General features: G+C 40.5%; 1 protein-coding gene across 17 annotated transcripts in view; it reads right to left on the bottom strand.

The window, feature by feature from the left end:
* The window catches only part of RAPGEF2 (Rap guanine nucleotide exchange factor 2), a 455,748-nt gene that overhangs the window by 97,314 nt on the left and 338,948 nt on the right, over positions 1 to 19,486 (bottom strand). The window contains exon 1 of one of the 17 annotated variants that reach the window (XM_082243618.1): positions 6,561 to 6,724. The exons of 15 other annotated variants lie outside the window; for them this stretch is intronic. In XM_082243618.1, coding sequence (XP_082099744.1) covers positions 6,561 to 6,572 — 12 coding nt within the window. In that variant the 5' untranslated portion in view covers positions 6,573 to 6,724. Of the gene's footprint in view, positions 1 to 6,524; positions 6,725 to 19,486 lie in introns of those variants that run through there. One more of the 17 variants, XM_082243619.1, reaches the window with a different exon arrangement.

Genomic DNA, 19,486 nt, shown 5'->3' with positions numbered 1-19,486 from the left:
ACAGTTCAAAACTTGTCAAACGTATGTCAAGGGATTGCTTTGCCAAATTGAGACTTGAATTTAATTTCCATTCATTTCTGTTTAAAAAGACAGTAAAACAAATATATGATTGTGGCATATTTGAATATATTTTCTATGAATCAGCTAACTTTTGAGAATACATTACACATCACCATACATACATAAGAAGGTCTGCAACTGACAATAGAGCAACCATTAACTTCTCATTAGTTTTGCCATTTCAGTTATGTACTATACAATTAAATATTCTCTGAAAGCATGTAAATCTATTTTTGTATTTATAGAAACCCAACAGATATCACAGGAAAATGTAGACTAATATAAGAAGATAGCAACCTAGCCCATTCCATTAGTGGCTTCTCTTCTATGATGTCGTATTTCTGCTCAGTACATACTGCCAGTACATCATCTAAGGCAAGCCTGCACATGGTCAGATTGTTCTAAAGAAAACTTTTTTTCCTGTGGGCTCAGTGCCCACCCCGCTTGGCACAGAAGGCTCTACGAATGCCAAAGCTGATGGTAGGAGTAGCCTTCCCTGATGCTATTTTATACCACTCGGCCTGCCATCTGACCAGAGTACTGGACGGGTGCTGCCACAGCTCTTTCAAACAATGAGTAGAGATTGAATGATCCTTAGAAGGAGCCCCACTGGAGACACTCCTTTGCTGCTGTTCTAACTTGCCTACCTGGATTACCGCACATTTCACGGTGGGCACAATGTTGAAGATTTGCAAGAAGATAGGTCAGGATTTTGCGATTTCCCCGGAGCCTCACCGCTTTTTCCGATGGTGGGCAATCCGACCTTTGAGTCTGGGCTGATGGATACCTACTGTCAGGGGCGACGGGGATTTATCAATCCTGGCACTTTATTGAAAACGGGAAATGGCTCACCAGACAACAAATTCAAGACAGCCCGGCTTTCTCAAGGATTTAATTTTTGGCAGAAAATTCAAGTATCACACTTCCTCGGTTCTCTACCACTTGCAGATGCCTTTGAGAGGTGACTTACCACCTTTCAGACTTTGTGTACAGACCACTCTCCCTTACATCACGCAGTGTCCCTGACTTACAAAATGTTGACAAATCCGCCTCCTGCATATAGACCCCCATATATTACCAAATGGGAATGGGACCTGGGACTGTCCGTCACGGATGCACAGGTAGACAGAATCTTGTTCTTTTCATACAAAACGTCCATATGCGCCAAGTACCAAGAATCTGAATAGAAGATCCTGACAAGATGGTATTACACCCCGATGAAAATAAATAAGATGTTCCCAAATTGCTCTGACATGTGTTGGAGGAGTGAAGAGGAACCAGGCTGTCTCCTCCATATCTTCTAGTTCTGCATGTTTCTGAGGTCCTACAGGGCAGAGGTCATGAAAATTACCCAAGAATTCACGGACCATACTCTTACTTTGGACCCTGCTCTTTCCTGTTGCACCACCACTGGTTTTCGGGTTCACCCTACAGGAAATACATCTTGCCCCTACTGATAATGACAGCGAAGAGCTGTAGCCCTCTGTTCTGGAAGCAGACATAGCCTCCCTCGGTGGCCATGTGGTTAAAAGGAATGGTTAACATAAAAATTGAGGATCTCATGTCCACAGAGAGAGGCACGAGGGAGTGGTTTCTTGCACGGTGGTATTATTGGCACAAGTTTGTTTACTCTGAGGAATACAAAACTTTTATGTCTTGAAGTGGCCTTTGCCCATCTCTTGCTGTTCCGGCAGCCCCGAGACAATCAGGGATGATGGTGGCCTGGCAGTTGGGCGCTCCCCCCATCTCTTGCTGTTCCGGCGGCCCACATCCCCCCTCCTTTTTCTTTCTCTTTCTCCTCCACTCCCTTCCTTCTTTCGTCTCACTGTCGCTTTTCCTCATGTCCGCGACACTTCTTGTGTCCCTTTTCTGGGCTGAAAACGCTTTCTGGTATGCTTGCCTTTAGGGGTAGAAATACTTTACATATGCAGGTGACTGCCCATGTGAGAGGAGACAGATGCCAGTGGAGGCCATGGTCCTACATGGAGATTCATGAGTTACTCTCGTCTTTTTACCTTCGTCCATTGCATAGCAAGGAATGTTGTTATATTTGCCTGATATTTTGCCGTGTATAACATGTTTTGCTCGTGACCTGATGGGGGGGGGGGGGGGGGAATCTACGTGGGTCGATATTAATTGGCCCGTGCGGGTTTACCTTCAGATGAGTACCATATCTATCCGTTATGCATTCTAGGATGCTATGTTATGTTACAGTTGATGTATCTTTGGCATACCTTTAAATAAAGAATTTACAGAAAAAGAAAAAACTTTCTATGGAAAATGCTTTGGTTTTTTCTTTTTAAATAGTCCAACCATGAAGAGGGAAAGCATTTGTCTAACACCACATGCTAGGAAAATGGAGGAAATATCCATCTTAAGATAGAGATTGGAATAGTGTTTATTATGTAAATCCAAAGCCTTAAAAACGCTAGCAGTTTTTTTCATTTTCTTTTGTATTATAGCAGCCCACTGGGTTGAACGAAAAAAAAAAAACTATAGAGCTTAGGAGGAGCTGCAGTACTAACTATCCAATATTAGTAAAGCAATCTCCCTCACTGAGCTGTTGTGTCCTGACAGGGGGATGGCTCACCTGCCAGAACACACGGGTCAGCTCGCTCAACCATTGGCTGAGCGCGCTGATCAAATTGCCTATCATCAGACCGTTTACGGTCATGCCCCTTGGACAAAAGGTGGCCGATGGCACCCGATATTTGGCCCACGTGTACGGGGCGTTAGTATAATTTCTGCATTTTCTTCACATTATGTGTGGCAATCCAGCATGAAACAACATCTGTACATCTGTGCAGGAGTTTCCTGTAATAAAGACTGGTCAGGGCTGATCTCTCTCCTTGTGCAGGGTGACCGGTCTTGGGTTTGCTCCCTCTGAAGTTTTCTACAGGCAAGTTGTCATGGGAGGACCTGCTCGGTCCCTACCACAGCTCTGCTCTCAAAAGCTATGTGTAGTCAATGATGATGTCACCTTTACTTTTACAATATCGGAGTTTGGAAGGGCATTTGGTGCAAACAAATTGGATTTATATTATTTGTGACAATTAAGGGTTAAATTCCAATTAAAGGTTTTATGTCTAGAGTTCAGCTTGAAGTGAGCTTTATAATTTTCTTGAAAATGTCAGAGGCATAACTCAAATATAAATTATTTTGTTCCCAAAATTAAAAATTTTAGAGTTGTTGTGTGATCATAATTTATTAATCAATAGTTTATCTTTGAACTGTCCAGGAGTTGATGTATCCTACAAAAACCCTACCAAAGGGGGGGGGGGGTATCTCATATCCATATTTTCTATATGCTTAATGCACGTTAAGAACAGTAACTGGCAATTAGGGACTAATGAGACACTTAAAAGACGTGTACAAATAGGGCCCATTTATCATCCTCTATGATGCATATTCATTCACTGTCTATAAAAGGCAAACATTAAAGAGCGCATCATTTGCAGGGTTCAGTGATTTAACAGCAGAAGTCAATACATGTAATTACACGTAACAAACTCATTTCCATTGATCCTATTTAAAGGCATAATTCAGAGTGACAGGTCACCAGCTTTGTATGTCATTAGATAGTTTCTTAATAAAAAAAATAAATGATGAATTATACTTATTACATATGCCCAGTCATGACTACCCTTTAACAGTAGACAAAGGGGAAAGGAAAAGCATTCTACCAAAGGATTTGTTGCCACCAACGATATTTTGAGGACAAGTATGAAATCACATATTCAGGTACATAATTGAAGGCAGCAGCGGAAATAATCTTTTCCAAAATAAAAATATTTTCTGTAGATGTATTCAGCCAAGCTTCCAGGGAAGGGACAGCAGAATAAGTACAGGGTTCTAGTTTATTTGTAGCCTATTTACTATGGGACTGTCGTTTAATTCACAAATTCCTTCCTGCTGGTCTCCAGTAGTATTGCATCAAAATAAAACAAACTGACCAGCTCTTTGAAGAAAAATCAAACTTGGACGCATAGTGATATATCTTGGGCAAATATAAGCAAGATGGTCACAGTTAGATGTCCATGATTTCCTGTGCAGGGTCACCAACATAAATGGATGGACATCATCATCTAGCTCTAAATCAATTCATTTGCAGTCAGCAGTGATGGTGAAAGGGTAATCTTTGGCTCACATTGGTATAATTATGTATGTTTACCTACCTAACACAGTTCAGGAAATGCAAAACTGGGTGATGCACAACTGTTTATGAGTATCCATGTTATTCAATAAATATATACACAAAACAAAGGGCTTTTCACATCAGTACAGGAAGAACTTTTTGACAATTCTAGGCCAATATTACACTCACAGTGTGAAAATGAGTGCTGCCAATGTCAGATGACTCATTGCATCATTTTAAGGAAATTTTATTATGACCTATGTCACATCATGCATCAGTGCATAACAGCTCTCTGTATTGTTTAAACACTTCCTTGCAAGTGACATTAACAATCGGTTCACAGCTTGAGAGATGCTTCTGAGGTCATTCTATTTTTGCACAGGTGCTTGTGCATTCTTATTGATTGTACAGGGAGGTGTCAGAGGTGCCTGCTTCTCATCAGTTCACAAGCAACGTTCAGCAATGTACAGGCAGTCCACGGGTTACAAACAAGATAGCGTCTTGTAGGTTTGTTCTTAAAGTGGAACTTTACCCATAACAACTTGCTTCTTACTGGAGGCTGCCATTTTGCTGAAGCCCAGAGCCCCCAAACAGCAGTAAATCATAAAGTGGAACTAAACCCGTTGATTTAATGGTTTTAAAAAAACAGTTACATTACTGGAATGCCGGGATTGCTAACTGTCACATTTGACTGTGTCCTCAAACCATCAAATAGCTGGCGTCATCCCTGATCACATATGCAGCACCATGGCAGTTTCAGTTTAAAAAGAAGAAGCTGTCAGCAGATCGGCCTCTATAAACTCAGTAATGCCTAAAATGGAGAGCAACTGAGCATGTGCAGAGCAGGGTGGAACAGTGTATTACTGGATTACTGAACAGTATGGGCACTCATTTTTAACATTTTACATAGCTATACCTGGGCCAGCTTGAAGTGATCTAGCAGGACTTCATTTTCTGACTAAAGTTTCCCTTTAAGTTAAATTTGTATACAAGTTGGAACATGTACATTTTTAAGAGTTAATCCAGCTAAAAGAAAAATGTTTAAGTATTTTGGATAGCATAGGGAAAGGTTAACACCCCTGTACCCTTTTTTGTGGTCTGTACCCTGGTTCAGAAGATTTCACTTCATATTCTGTCCCTGTAACCATTGGATTTTGACAATTTTGAGTTGTTGTGGAAACAAGGATTGTGATAAAGCTTTAGTGGACACCCCATTTTTCCCATGATAACTTTTACAGGAGTGAATTTCCCTCCCTAGGGGTAGATTTCCCCTCACTTCCTGTTGTCTCCCTCCGCTTGTAAGTATGAGTCTGATGTAAGTAACTTGGGGACTGCCTGTGTAGGGCAGGCATTTAGCCATACACTGGCCCTTCTGTGGACCGGCCATGGCTAATATCATAGTTACTGGACAGCAGTGTGTGAAAGCATCTGGCCAACCTAAGGGTCCTTTCACACAGGTAGTCAGATCAGGTCTGCCTGTCAGTTTTTCAGAAGACCCGATTGGACCCTCCAATGTCCTCTATGGAGCGGCAGATGTCAGCGGACATTTATCCGCTGACACCGCCGCCATCCAATTTTGCCTAAAAAAAAAAAAAAAAAAACAGAGGGATGGTGGTCCTATTTTCCATCTGTCTGGTGGAGCAGATTGGAAAGTATCAGATGGAAATGGACACAAAGAGGAGAGCAGGACTGTCTGTTCTGAACAGTAAGCAGACACAGACCTGTCATCCACCTGCTCAGTGGGGATCAGCAGAGCGATCCCCCACTGAGCAAGCAGAATCTGTAACACCGAGGTGCCTGTGTGAAAGGACCCTTATAATGTCTACTAAACTGTAATGACGGGAAAAGCAACCCAAGATGTATGCAGCTGACAGTCACTGTTCACACAAGATGCGACCAAGGCTTACTAAATGTTAAAGGAATTAATGTGAAAATCAAAAGAATAAAAAAAATAAAAAAAAAATAACCTAATGTAAAACAACAGCTGAGCAACACATTTGTTATATGGAACAAAAACAGTAGCAAAAGAACGAACATTAAACCAAATAAAAATGGTTATATTAAATAAGAGTTATTTCTGCAGATATTATAAAATACACATTGTTCAGGGTGGGGGATACGTTCTCACTTCTACTTGTATAGACTGTCAATATTTCTATTCGACCATTTGAGGAGACCAAAATGCAGGACAAATCTGGCAGTGAAAGCACCATTCTGAACGTCAGCTGAGAAACTAAATTCTGATTATACACAATAGGCAAATCACTGACAGTACACATTTTACACAGAACTACTTCCCCCATAGTACACAAATTTCTATTATATTTACCAAACGATTTTAAAAGTCCTGCATTCACAGCTTCACCCCGGCATGCATGGAATGTCTGCAATGTGATCAAAGATATCTGGGGCAAAGGGGATTTTCCTGGCTTCCAGGTATTGAAGTCAAGCAACAGAAAACCAGTTCTCAGATTCCACTTGCCTTATCACACCTTTCAACCAGAGGACAGACACCTGGATTCACATGTATCTCTCATTGTATGATATATAAAACAAGATAAACCTGAAGCAACAAAATCTGACATGAGGCCAAAGGTGTATGTGTTCATGAAGCTTTCCCAAATACTCTGCACAACCTTTGTTCCTTCTCTTACCAGACTTGATGTCATTTCCCCATGAAAACACTCTGCTCCATATTTGTTTTACCTGTCTGCCACATATTACAAACAATGAGCCTAACATTCCAACGAGTTACAATATTTATGGTTTGCTGTGCAGAAAAATAGCGCTCTCTAGGCACAAAGCTACAAAATCACAAAAAATGTGACATTATTCTTCAGCAGAGAAAGAGTTTGTATAATAATTACGTTTCCTAGGCATGTTATAATGGAATAGAACTCCTAACCAAACTGATCATTTAAAGACATAATAAAGAAAATTCTGCAGTAGGTGAACACTGGGCCCCTGGTCTGGATGAAATCGAAGTAGGATGTATCTAACCATTCTAGTATAACAGACACGCAGGGATAGATTAGAATGGAGAGCTGGAAATCACAAATCACACAATACTGGTGTTTTTATCAATCTTTTTTAGGTCAGAAAAAATGTAAATATAGCCTTTAAAACCTCGATTTAGATATGTGTGTGAACTGCTTACAGTAAATATCCAGCGTGCGTGTAGTTATAATTATCTACAAATATTGCTTCTAAGTATACAGTATATTTTACTACACTATATTTACATAGAGGCAACCAAATTTACTCCTTATACAGCTACCTTCTTAAAAGAAATACCAGCGATTGGGCTTTACCGATCCCTACCTTTAGGCCTTATACACACAGGGCATCTGTTTAGGCCCTCTGAAAGCTAGAACTCCTCCCAGGGGAAAAGCTGCTTAAAAAATACAGTAAAAGCAAGTCATGCACATGCGTTTAGGTGTGTCAAGCTTTTGAGTGTTAATGAATTCTATTGGTCCTAATAATCATTTATTCGGGGCCTTGAAATGCATGAATGCTCAAAGTCTTAGACATGTCTAGTGATTAGGTGCATTTAGACATGTTTACATGCGTTTAGGCATGTTCAGAATTTTTCCTGCTCTTTTAAAAACACCTTTGAGGTTTTTATTCCTGCCTGTAAATATTCCTCTTCTAGTACACATAGGCTTATATGGAGGTGCTTTTACAGCATGTGTGTCAAACACAAGGTCCACCAGATCATCTCATGTGGCCCTCCTTGTTTCCACCCCCACCTTGTCTCAGCAGTTGCCAGCAGAGAGGGGGACAGAACTCCTTTGTCAGAGCCTGCTCTTTTCTGTGGCTCCTCTCTGCCCCCCCTCACCTCCCTCCCACCCATCAGAAGCAGAGAGATCAACAGAACTCCTCCTACAGATCCTGCACCTCTCTGTGCAGTCGAAGCCCCCTCTAATTTTTGCCTCCCCTGGTCTCAGAATTTAATAGACTCTGGCAGCTGACTCCACCCCACCTGGACCTCCTCCAGACCCTGCACTTTCTAAATCCCAGCTCCACCCCCAGATTTTTCCTGGCAGCTGCACAAGGTTAAGGGGATACACTTTGATGTAAGGGAGGGTGGGGAACTACTGACTTCTGATGGTGGGGGGGCTCTTGACATTTGATATAAAAGGGAGTGGGGAAATCTGCTTAAAATTATTAGAAGAATAATGCAATTCTCTGCAAGTTGAAAAGGAGGTTTGCACACCGTGACAGAACACATGGTAGAACCTTGGCAAATCCATGTTCTGTCTGTCTCCAATAACGTTTCTTGTGGATTATACCAGCAGTGTGCGACCTTCTTTTTCAGACTTGCATCATCTGCTACAGAAGCGTGACTGGGCTCCTTGCTGGTCTGTACCGGCCCTTCACAGCTCAAGTCTTAAGTTATTTCTAAAACCACCAGCAATTTCAGGGGCAATTATTTAACCACTTCTGGACCAGAAGGATTTTCCCCCTTAATGTCCAGGCCATTTTGCGCATTTTGGCACTGCGTTATTTTACGGAAAATTGCGTGGTTGTGTGACACTGTACTGAAATAAAATTGATTTGATTGATTTTCCCCACAAATAGAGCTTTCTTTTGGTGGTATTTGATCACCTGTGCGATTTTTTTTCTGCAATATGAACAAAAAAAAGTGACAATTCTGAAAAAAATATATATTTTTCACATTCTGCTATAGAACATTCCAAAAAAGGAAAAAAAAAAAAAAGGAAAAATCTAATTTTTTCATCCTTTTAGGCCAATTTGTATTCTGCTACATATTTTTGGTTAAAAAAAATAAGTGTATTTTGATTGGTTTGCGCAAAAGAGAGTCTACAAAGATAAGCCTGAAATATGAACTGTGAACATGTGAAACAGTATGTGAAAGTCACATGAAAAACAATAAGAAATGCCACAACAATGACATCTATACACTACTCCCTGAAACGACACTCTGGTTTCCCCAAAATTCGTAAATTTGAATGTGCGTAAGCTAAATCACACACAGTAACAGAGCGCTGTAACTCACAGCAACCACTGGGAAGGGATATGTTAGTATCTAGAGGCAGAACACTACTAGATGGCTTTCGGAGTCACTGTGAGATACGTTGCTCTGTATGTTCATTGTGGGAGCTCACATGCTGGTACCACCACACTCGAGTGCCAACAAAGCTTCATTGTAAAAGACATGTGCACAGCAAGCCCAGCTACTGCACACAATCAATGAATGCATTATGAGCACACCAGGGAAAGGGCAGAGAATCTAATATCAAGGAAATTGCTGACTGACAGTCATAAGTGTTATCCTCACCCCCTGCTTACTAAATGTGGGGGCAGCCACACCTTCAAACAACAAAAATGAATGCGGGCCAAAATAAAGTCTGCCCCCATTTAAATCAACAGACGCTGTTTATCGTCGGGCTGCACACCAGGTATGCTGTTAAGGTTTCCAAGTTAAATGGTAGCAGTGTATAAGAAGTGAGAGTATGTTTTAATGCAGACGAATGTGCCTTATGCAGCTGGAAATCCCTGCTAAAATAAACTTTTCCATGACTGCAGCAGGGTCAGAGACGAGGAAACTTGGCTCAACGTTTCTATTCATCCTGTGTAAACACAGACCACATTGCCTGCGCTGTAAGAAACAGAGGGCCACGCTTAGCTATAAGCTACCTAACACCCATCAGCAATGCTAGCTCGGGTCAGAGAGCAATTCATGTTCTGACTGAGAAGGCTACTCCCCACTTTGTGTCTATGTTATAAAGCACAGATTATTAGAAGTTAAAGTGCTATTAAACCCAAAAACAAAAATCTAATATATTGCAGTGTACCTAGAACCTTCAGGGCCCTGGTGCAAGAAACCATAAAGGGCCCCCTTGACTCTCTCCCCCCCCCCCCCTTCATCCAAGCACTGGGCTTCCAGGTCTGGCAGAGGGTACATGGACATCCTTCCAGATTCCTTTCTCTCACGTGCCCCATGGGGTGTGCAAACAGCATGCTTTGTGACTGCTGTATATATAACCAAATTACCACAGCGCTTGCATAAAAACATACTAAATCAACTGTGAATAAAAAGTTGACAAATAAAGGGCAAATGTGTCCCAAAAAAATGTATATATATATATATATATAATAAATGAATGTCCAGAAAAATCAATCAACAGAACATATTCCACTAGAGTGTCCAAATGGGTGATCAATCAAAGTGCAAGGTGCTCCAGTGCAGACATAAAACCGTCGTGCTCCAGGTGACTGTGACCCCTCCAGGAACCCTACTCACCAGAACGAATGGACCCTAACTAGGGTCAAGAAAGCCTGTGTAAAAATGGATGTTGTTATGCACCAAATCTTCTCCTTAAAAATAGAAAGGCTAGATGGATATTCTTGATAAATGGTGGTCCTGAATGGCTCCAAAGGATAAATACCAAAAAAGAGACCAGGGATAGTGAAGCCCGTTTTAAGAAGATTTAATTATATAAGGCAAAAAAATATACTCACAAACATGGTATAATAAAATGCGAGACAATCTGCAGAGGCTTCCGGGAACGCCGCTATAGGCGTGCGTTCCACGGCCAGCCAGGAAGTGAACCGGACGTGACGAATCCAAGGTGCCGTACCGGAAATACGTTGACGCGTTTCGCCCTCCCACCTGGGCGTTATCATAGACCATACAGCCACCACATCTAAGAATTGTTAGGGTGCTTTGACACTGCTCTGTAGTATAACTGATTTTGCTGTGTTTCAGATGTGTTTGTTGTGCGTTTCTTGGTTGCCTGAAAAATGGATGCGACTCAAAAACGCAAAGCCGCAGTGCGTTTTTACAGCGATTTTGCAGAGATTTCCATTTACTTCAATGAGAAGCTGCATTTTTGGCGATGTTTTCAAAACCAAAGATGCTGTAGGCAGGACTTTCCAAAACGTTACACACCCACAGCGCAGTGGTGTAAAAAGGATTTAAAGGGAAACGTTTTTTTTTTTTTGCAAGGGAAAAATGTAGGAAAAAAAAACGTATCAGTGTGAAAGGGCCTTTAAGCTGCAAAATAATTTTTTTGGTCTTTAACTGAGAGGTATAGAACCGTTAACCACTACATTTAGACAATGATCTCTTGCGCTTTAGCACAAAAGATGAAGACAGTCACGGTATTTACACTGTTACATAATGTCTGTGTTTAGCTCTCATATCTCAGCTAAAGATTAATCCTTGTAGTATGCTATTTTAAATTACATTTTCGGCATGTAAACATCAAAAGAATGCTTGTAAGTCAGAACAGCGCACAATAAGCTCGTCTTACATTATAAAAAAAATAAAAAATCTTTTCGCCGCTGTATAATAGGAGCAAAGAATCTAATCTTAGTTCAAGAATAGATAGATATTCCTGGTGCATGGCATCACCCTACCTGAGATACGCAAAGACGTTCAATAGTATCTGAAAAACATGATATTTCAACAGGAACATTTTCTTGTCTAAGAAAGAACACCTGCTGGGAGATCTCACTAATTGATGATAGCAGCTATAGCCCCAGATGATAATGGCATGCTAGAAACCTGACATGTTGGATCTACTTTGGAACAATCAGCCTGCCCATAGATGAATCGAATCTCGGCCGGTTCTTGTTGAACCGGCCAAGATTTGATCCATCTATGGCCGGCCCAATGCCTCGTACACACGCAACGATTGTTGGCCGTGAATTTTCGGGCAACGTCCGATCGGCCGATTGTCGGCTTGTTAGTATGATGCTTCGGACAACCGACTGCGACTTTTCGGCCGAACAAAATCTGGTGTGCATGCTATAAAATTTTTGTTGGCCGTCACCAGAACGGCCGATTGTTCTTCAGTCAGTACAGATTTCGGCAGACAAAAATCAGATGAGCAAGACTGGGCATGCTCAGAGAAGAAAAAACACACGGAAAGTAAACCAGCACATGACATCACTTCTGAAGTTGGTTGTTGTAGGCCGCAAAATTAGTGTGCAGTCTAGAGCACATTTCAACCAACACAACAACACTGGACAAAAGACGGCCGATCGGTCGGCCAACTATCGATGCGTGTGTACGAGGCATAAGACTGTCGTCCTAGTTTGGAGTAATTTAAATGAATGAGAAACAAAAGCCATCTCCTACAACAAAAAAAAAAAGTGGGGTTCAATATACCATTGGCTCCTGCTACTGTCAGACAAATCCTGTGAGGAGGGAGCAGGGGGTGTCTATAGAGCCTGCATGAATGATCCCATAGTAAGGGGCTAGTAAGGGAAGAGGAGGCGCCACGATCGCAGACCCCAGAAAAAGAAGCAAAACCAATAAGTTGGTAGGTATAACAGTTATTTAAAAGAAACAAAAAAAAAAAAAACCTTTACAAACACTTTAAAGTTTCCATACAGTAACAGAGGTTTAACAAGTAGGACCACAGACAGCATCCTTCTTTTGATTTTCTACTGGTCTGGTTCACATCTTCACAAAGGGAAAGCAATACAATAGACACAAATTCTCTTACATGTAAATAGACAACCTCTGACCTTAGAGTCCCATTTCAAAGTCGCTTTAGACTTATAATCAGTATCTAGCTTATTTTAGTGAACAAATTTCTGCATATTCTTTGCTCCAAAAATATCTAAGACATAGAAGATGGCCCTGCATCATCTAATGTATAACAGTCTTGAGAGGTTTTCTATTTAAGAATGCCATGATATGCGTTACCCACATACATTACTTACAGAAAACACCACATCTCTTTGCTTTGCTGCTGGATATAACATAAAAAATTCACATTACCAAAATTATGAAACAAAAAGCTTTGAAATGCTTATACATTTTGACACGATAAGGTCTCCGAAAGCTATGAAGAGCATGGTTATTCTGGGAGATTATGCTAATTATTATTCCTTTTGTGTAGGCAGCTAATCTTAAACCATGGCAATTCATTTTCTATAAATTGAATACACCTAAATGTTAACACTTTTAGTAATGGGTAGATTTATCCCACTATGAATATCCAGCATGTTGCTCCCAAATGTTTTATTTACAGTATTCTAAGATTAAACGAAGGGATAAAGTTCACAAAGACAAGGCCACTGAGGATGAACGTTTCACACAAACCTAGCATGCTGACATATAAGCAAACCTCCAGACAAACTGACCAGGTATTAATTTTGAATATAAACCCTGCGCCATTTTTTCCCCACAATTTAAAAAAAACTGTAAACTGTCCCTTTCATAAAAAAAAACTAGTGTGCGGTCCCCCTAAAAATTCATACCAGACCCTTATTCAGGCACACAGCCTGGGTGGCCAGAAAAGGGACGAAAGCAGCAACCGTGCAGACCCCCCCCCCCCCCCCCCCAACACACACACCTTGCTGTAACAAACCAGGCCACATGCCTTTCAGCTCCCTTATCTGAATATGAAAACCACCTTTATAATAAGGATATTCCCCCATCCACTAAGGAAAACATACGAGTATCCCTATCACTCTTTCCTAAAATATTGTAAAAAGAAAATTGGACATTGACACTGTGAAAATGTTCTCTAATAAAAAGATTCCCACAATGTAAATCCATCATCAACATTGTTCAGAAATGCAGATCCAGTGTCAATTGTGATGACCCTTTAGCATTATGAACAGACAATGTTGCCCTGACAACCCCATCAGCTAAACTACTCTCACAAAATCAAAGATTCCTGGCTGGCTAGTATTTATGAACGAACCAGCTATGGACTGGGTGACTTCAATGACCCCAGCCAGCTTTTTTTATTGCTGTTTAAGGGTCACTAAAAGGCCCTTTCTTTGATGAATGTTATTTTGCTAAAAATGTAATTGGTACTTCTTCAATATGGCAGTGCCCAGCTACCCATGCCCTTTTTTGTTAACAAAAGCTATCAATGTAGCCTTGAAAGCTATCAATATAGCCTTATGTCTGGGGTTCACAGGCTTCATACTGGGTTCACAGGCTTCATACTGGGTTCACAGGCTTCATACTGGGTTCACAGGCTTCATACTGGGTTCACAGGCTTCATACTGGGTTCACAGACTTCATACTGGGTTCACAGACTTCATACTAGGGATGTAACGATATCGAAGATATCGCAATATCGTATCGTCGTGGTCGTCTCAATATCGTCGTGGTCGTGTCTCGATATCGTCGTGGTTGGGTTACAATATTAAAAAGGACAGGTGTCCGTCAAAAAGCAAGAAGAATCAAAAAGCAAGAAGAATAAACACAGTCCCGCGGAACAAATCATTGTTAACTACATAGACCAGAGTTTAAGGATTTTTTTTACTGTTTTTTTGGGTTGGCCCACCCTTTGCAGCTATAACAGTTTTAACTCTTCTGGGAAGGCTGTCCACAAAGTTTAGGAGTGTGTCTATGGGAATGTTTGACCATTCTTCCAGAAGCGCATTTGTGAGGTCAGGCACTGATGTTGGACGAGAAGGCCTGGCTCATACTGTCCACTCTAGTTCATCCAAGTGTTCTATCGGGTTGAGGTCAGGACTCAGTCGAATTCCTCCACTGTTTTTTTTTTTTTTTTTTCTTGCAATGTAGATATTTTGATCTTTCTGATGAAAAACGTGAACATAAGCTAAATGATAGGTCAGTGTTTTTTTTAAAGGCTTTTTGACTGACTATTTTATTTAAGTTTAAGTTATGTTCCTAAATACCATTTTTAAAAGGCTGCCTTTATTTGCCTTGCACATTTAAACCTGACTTAACTTGATCTTTGTTTGCACTTAAAGGGAATTGCCTATTGTTTGTTTACAATTGTTCTAGCTGCTTCTTAACTTGAACATTGCACAGAAGAATCAGTTATGCAACCAAATATTACTATACAGAATATTGATGTTCCTGACTACAACTTGCACTTTAAAAGCACTATGTGATCAGTGTTTTATGTTGTCATGGATCCATAAATACAACAATAAATTGCCTGTTGACTGGCAAAAGCAGAATAAATGTCGGTATTTTTTCGCTATTATCATCACAAACACTATCATGAGCTATTTAACAATACCATGAGCTTTTCCACAATATCGCAATAAATATCGTACCGTGAGGTCAATATCGAAATTGTATCGTACCGTGAGATTTTGATATCGTTACATCCCTACTTCATACTGGGTTCACAGACTTCATACTGGGTTCACAGACTTCATACTGGGTTCACAGACTTCATACTGGGTTCACAGACTTCATACTGGGTTCACAGACTTCATACTAGGTTCACAGACTTCATACTAGGTTCACTAAACCTCCTGTGAACTGAACCCATAAAAGGACACCCTGCCACCGATGGGCAAAATTCAGATGGTCTAATTTTGAACAGATGTGAGCATGGATTTTATTAGGCACCAATTTTCAGAAGAAGTCAGCAGAAGTGGAGAAATGCAGTGCCAATTTTGATAAATCTTTCATCTCACGTAAAACAACATCCTAGTGTACAGCGGCTGAGCAGTGGAGTCTATTGTCCCATACAAGGGCATTTTTTAAAAAAAAAAAAAAAAAAAGTCCAAAACAATCTAACTTTGTTGAGAACCAATCACCACATGGACACCTTTTGGAAAAGCCATATATGAGAATGTTTTTTTATCTTCTTTAACGAGACCTCTACCAATGTCAACAAATGCTTATTACGCAAACTTGTTCCTACAGACTATTTGGGTAACGCATATGCACCTCTGACATACATATTACACCTTTATCTGAAACCCTCCTTTCAACCAAGTAAAATATGAAAATTGCTTAGGATGCTGGTTCTTATTGGTTAAAGTTTTGTAGGTAATGGGATGAACACCTATTTTCCCTTATCCCATTGCTTTAAAATAAGAGCCTGCCTTCTGCTTAACCTCTATTCACTGATCTTCATTAGCTCACTTCGTCCATTTTACTCCAAAACATCTCTTTCCAGCAAAAGGATAGGCAGTTAATGAGAGATATGATCAAAAAAAAATTTAAGAATAGTTGAAGCATACAATCTATCCTCGGGAGAAAAGTCAGAAACAGTGAATTGTATTCCAAATCTTTACTCTTCAAAAAGTAAAAGCCTGAGTAAATTATCCTGAAAGTTGTTTTCACAAGTCCGCAGAGGTTACACAGCCAGAAATCCACTGAACACTGTCATGTCTACTGGATTTATAGCACTCAGTCCCCCAAGAACCCTTCACAAAAGAGAATGGCAAATCACTTCACAATAACTAATACTAAATAAACCAAGAAAAACGTTAGTCAATAATAAATCTCTCTGACCTTCATGTACATCTGTATATTGACAAACCAAAATAAAGTCTGCTTCCATGTAATCATAGGCATATAAAAGGTAATTTATGGGAGCCTTGATATATTAAAATTCACAGCTTAGCACAAGGTCTATAAATATATTAGAATCTGCAAAGTTCCTGTCCCTCGACCAAATGCTCTGGAGAATCAAGCTAATATGAGCAAACACTTTAATATTTGCATCGTTCACTCTCCATTATAACTTAATATGTCAGCTAAATTGTACTTGGCTACGCATGTCAGCATAGACAAAACAACCATTGGAAATTGGAATACAACATATTCTTTATTTTAAGATGTGCCCACATATTAAGATTAAAAAAATAGAGTAAAAAGATCCAAAAAAGTTATTTATAATAATTTTTGTTTTGCTATTTTAAAGTATTGTAAAGAATTGGACAATGGAACATGTACAAGATATCTGACCCATGCTATATGTGCAAACCCTTCAGCTACCTCCTACAAGCATCACAATGGACTGCAGCAATGCATAATTTGGCTACTGAATGATTACGGTGCAAACATACACTAGATTACCAAAAGTATTGGGACACCTGCCTTCACACGTACATGAACATTAATGTCATCTCAGTTCTTAATCCGTAGGGTTCAGTATTGGGTTGGCCCACCCTTTGCAGCTATAACAGTTTTAACTCTTCTGGGAAGGCTGTCCACAAAGTTTAGGAGTGTGTCTATGGGAATGTTTGACCATTCTTCCAGAAGCGCATTTGTGAGGTCAGGCACTGATGTTGGACGAGAAGGCCTGGCTCATACTGTCCACTCTAGTTCATCCAAGTGTTCTATCGGGTTGAGGTCAGGACTCAGTCTAATTCCTCCACCCCACACTCGTTCATCCCTGTCATTGTGGACCTTGTTTTGTGCACTGGTGCGCAGCCATTTTGGAACAGGAAGGGGCCATTCCCAAACTGTTCCCACAAACTTGGGAGCATGAAATCGTCCAAAATGTCTTAGTATGCTGATGCCTTAAGAGTTCCCCTCATTGGCCAAGCCCGACTCCTGGAAAACAACCCCACACTATAATCCCCCTCTACCAAATGATTTAGACCAGTGCACAAAGCAAGGTCCATAAAGAAATGGATGAGGGAGTTTGGGGTGGAGGAACTTGACTGGCCTGCACAGGCCAGTCCTCAACCTCAACCGCACCTGACCTCAACCCAACAGAACACCTGTGGGATGAATTAAAGCGGAGACTGCGAGCCAGGCCTTCTTGCCCAACATCAGTGCCTGATTCTCATAAGGAGAATGTCGATTTATGTGCAATGTGATAATTCAGTGTACTATTGTGGGACATCTTCCTGTCCAAATTCGCAAGCACTCAAGGAGTACCTGGGACTTAACCTGAGACACTGCATTTAAGCTGGCCATACACTAGCCGAAATATCGGACGAAAGCATTTTCGAACAAAAAATCTACCTTGAGGGCAGACGATCATGCCATTATGTAATGACCGAATTTCGAAAGATAAATCGTTCAATGGACATAAATGAATCAGTTTTTCTTTCTGTCTGTCACATATGCCTAGTGCAAACAGGTCGGCCAAGAAACACATTAACGCGGAGTTCTGGCCGAAAATACTTTTTTTAAATAAAAATACCCCTTTAATACTAATATATTGCCAATTACATTAACACTATTCTCAGAATACCGTACAGTACAGTATTTGATTGTAGATAATTTCTTACTTTTAAAAATCATTGCAGAGCGCGGCCATCTCCAGTGTGGGCGTCTGAAGCCGCTGTGTTCGCCGCTTCCTAATTTCCCTGCAAGCTGGCTACCCAGAATGCCAATCGCAATCTCGCGCATGCACTGTAGATTGCGATCGGCAATGAGAGGAGCGGCTGGCCATGCCCATTGCCTCCTGGGATTGATGACACACATCTCCCAGGACTTAATGTGAAACCGGAAGTGACGTCCAGGGGCTGCGGCGGCAGAAGGAGGAAGTAGGACAAACAATCCTCTAAAATAAGGCAAGTGATCCAAAAAAAAAATTATAGCCCAATTTATTTTTAAAAACTATATTATTGCTGAAATCTGTTAAGTTGAAAATTTGGGTGGAACTCCGCTTTAACCTTTCAATTTATCGTTCGTTTATCGTTCGATCGGCGGATTTTCAAAACTGTTCCTTCGATTTTTCGGCTCTGAAAAGTTAAAAACGATTTTCTATTTGTGCCCATTAACTGGACGAAAAACGAATGATCGGACCAAATGACAGATTTTTTCGAACGATCTTTTGGCTAGTGTATGGCCAGCATTAGTCCACTGCACAATGGACCAAATTAGCATTGCTTACAGGCATCAATGGACATGGCAGATGTAATGTCCATAGAATTCAACAAACTTTATAAGCCACATCAAAGCACCCTAAATGCAGAGATAAGTGACGGGGTTCAGACATTCTCTTAGCTTCTAGGCCCTCTTATACAAAATAAAAAATATATATATATTATGGCCAGGATAGTTACGACCAGCACCTGAAGTCAGCTTTGTGTCAGGTACGAGTCGACTACCATTTAATTCTTGTCATCTTATTCTCAACATGGCTTTGTGGTAGTTGCCGAAACATTAATATGTTGCTAAGCAACTCGAGTTCTACAGATAGGCTGAGTGTCAGCTACTCTAGTTATCTCTAACAACAGAGCTGTAAGAAACCAAATGGTAATATTTGCTAAATTAAATGCTAACAACCTGGTACGATCATCTGATGGAAGCTGACATAAGGACATCACACCTCCAAACCAGCTGCAATGTATATATCTTATATATCATAAAATAGGGAGTCAGTACTTCAGTGTCACCAAATGTTTTGAGGGATCATAAGAAATTACTTATACTTAATTCAAAGAAACTGAATTGTGTCATATTGTTGGTGGGAGGACTTGTTAATTGACTACTGACAGGCACATACAAACACCGTACGTGTTTTGTTATCACCTATTAAAAGATACAAATATATATGTCTATTTGGAAGCCTAGAATAAACAGATTTTTCCTACAGCTTACCTATAAAATCCTTTTCT

The sequence above is a fragment of the Pelophylax lessonae genome, assembly GCF_965119305.1.
Source record: "Pelophylax lessonae genome assembly, chromosome: 1".
In the NCBI taxonomy this organism is placed as follows: domain Eukaryota; kingdom Metazoa; phylum Chordata; class Amphibia; order Anura; family Ranidae; genus Pelophylax; species Pelophylax lessonae.
The sequence above is the reverse complement of the archived record's forward strand: the minus strand, read 5'-3'. Positions and strand labels throughout refer to the sequence as shown.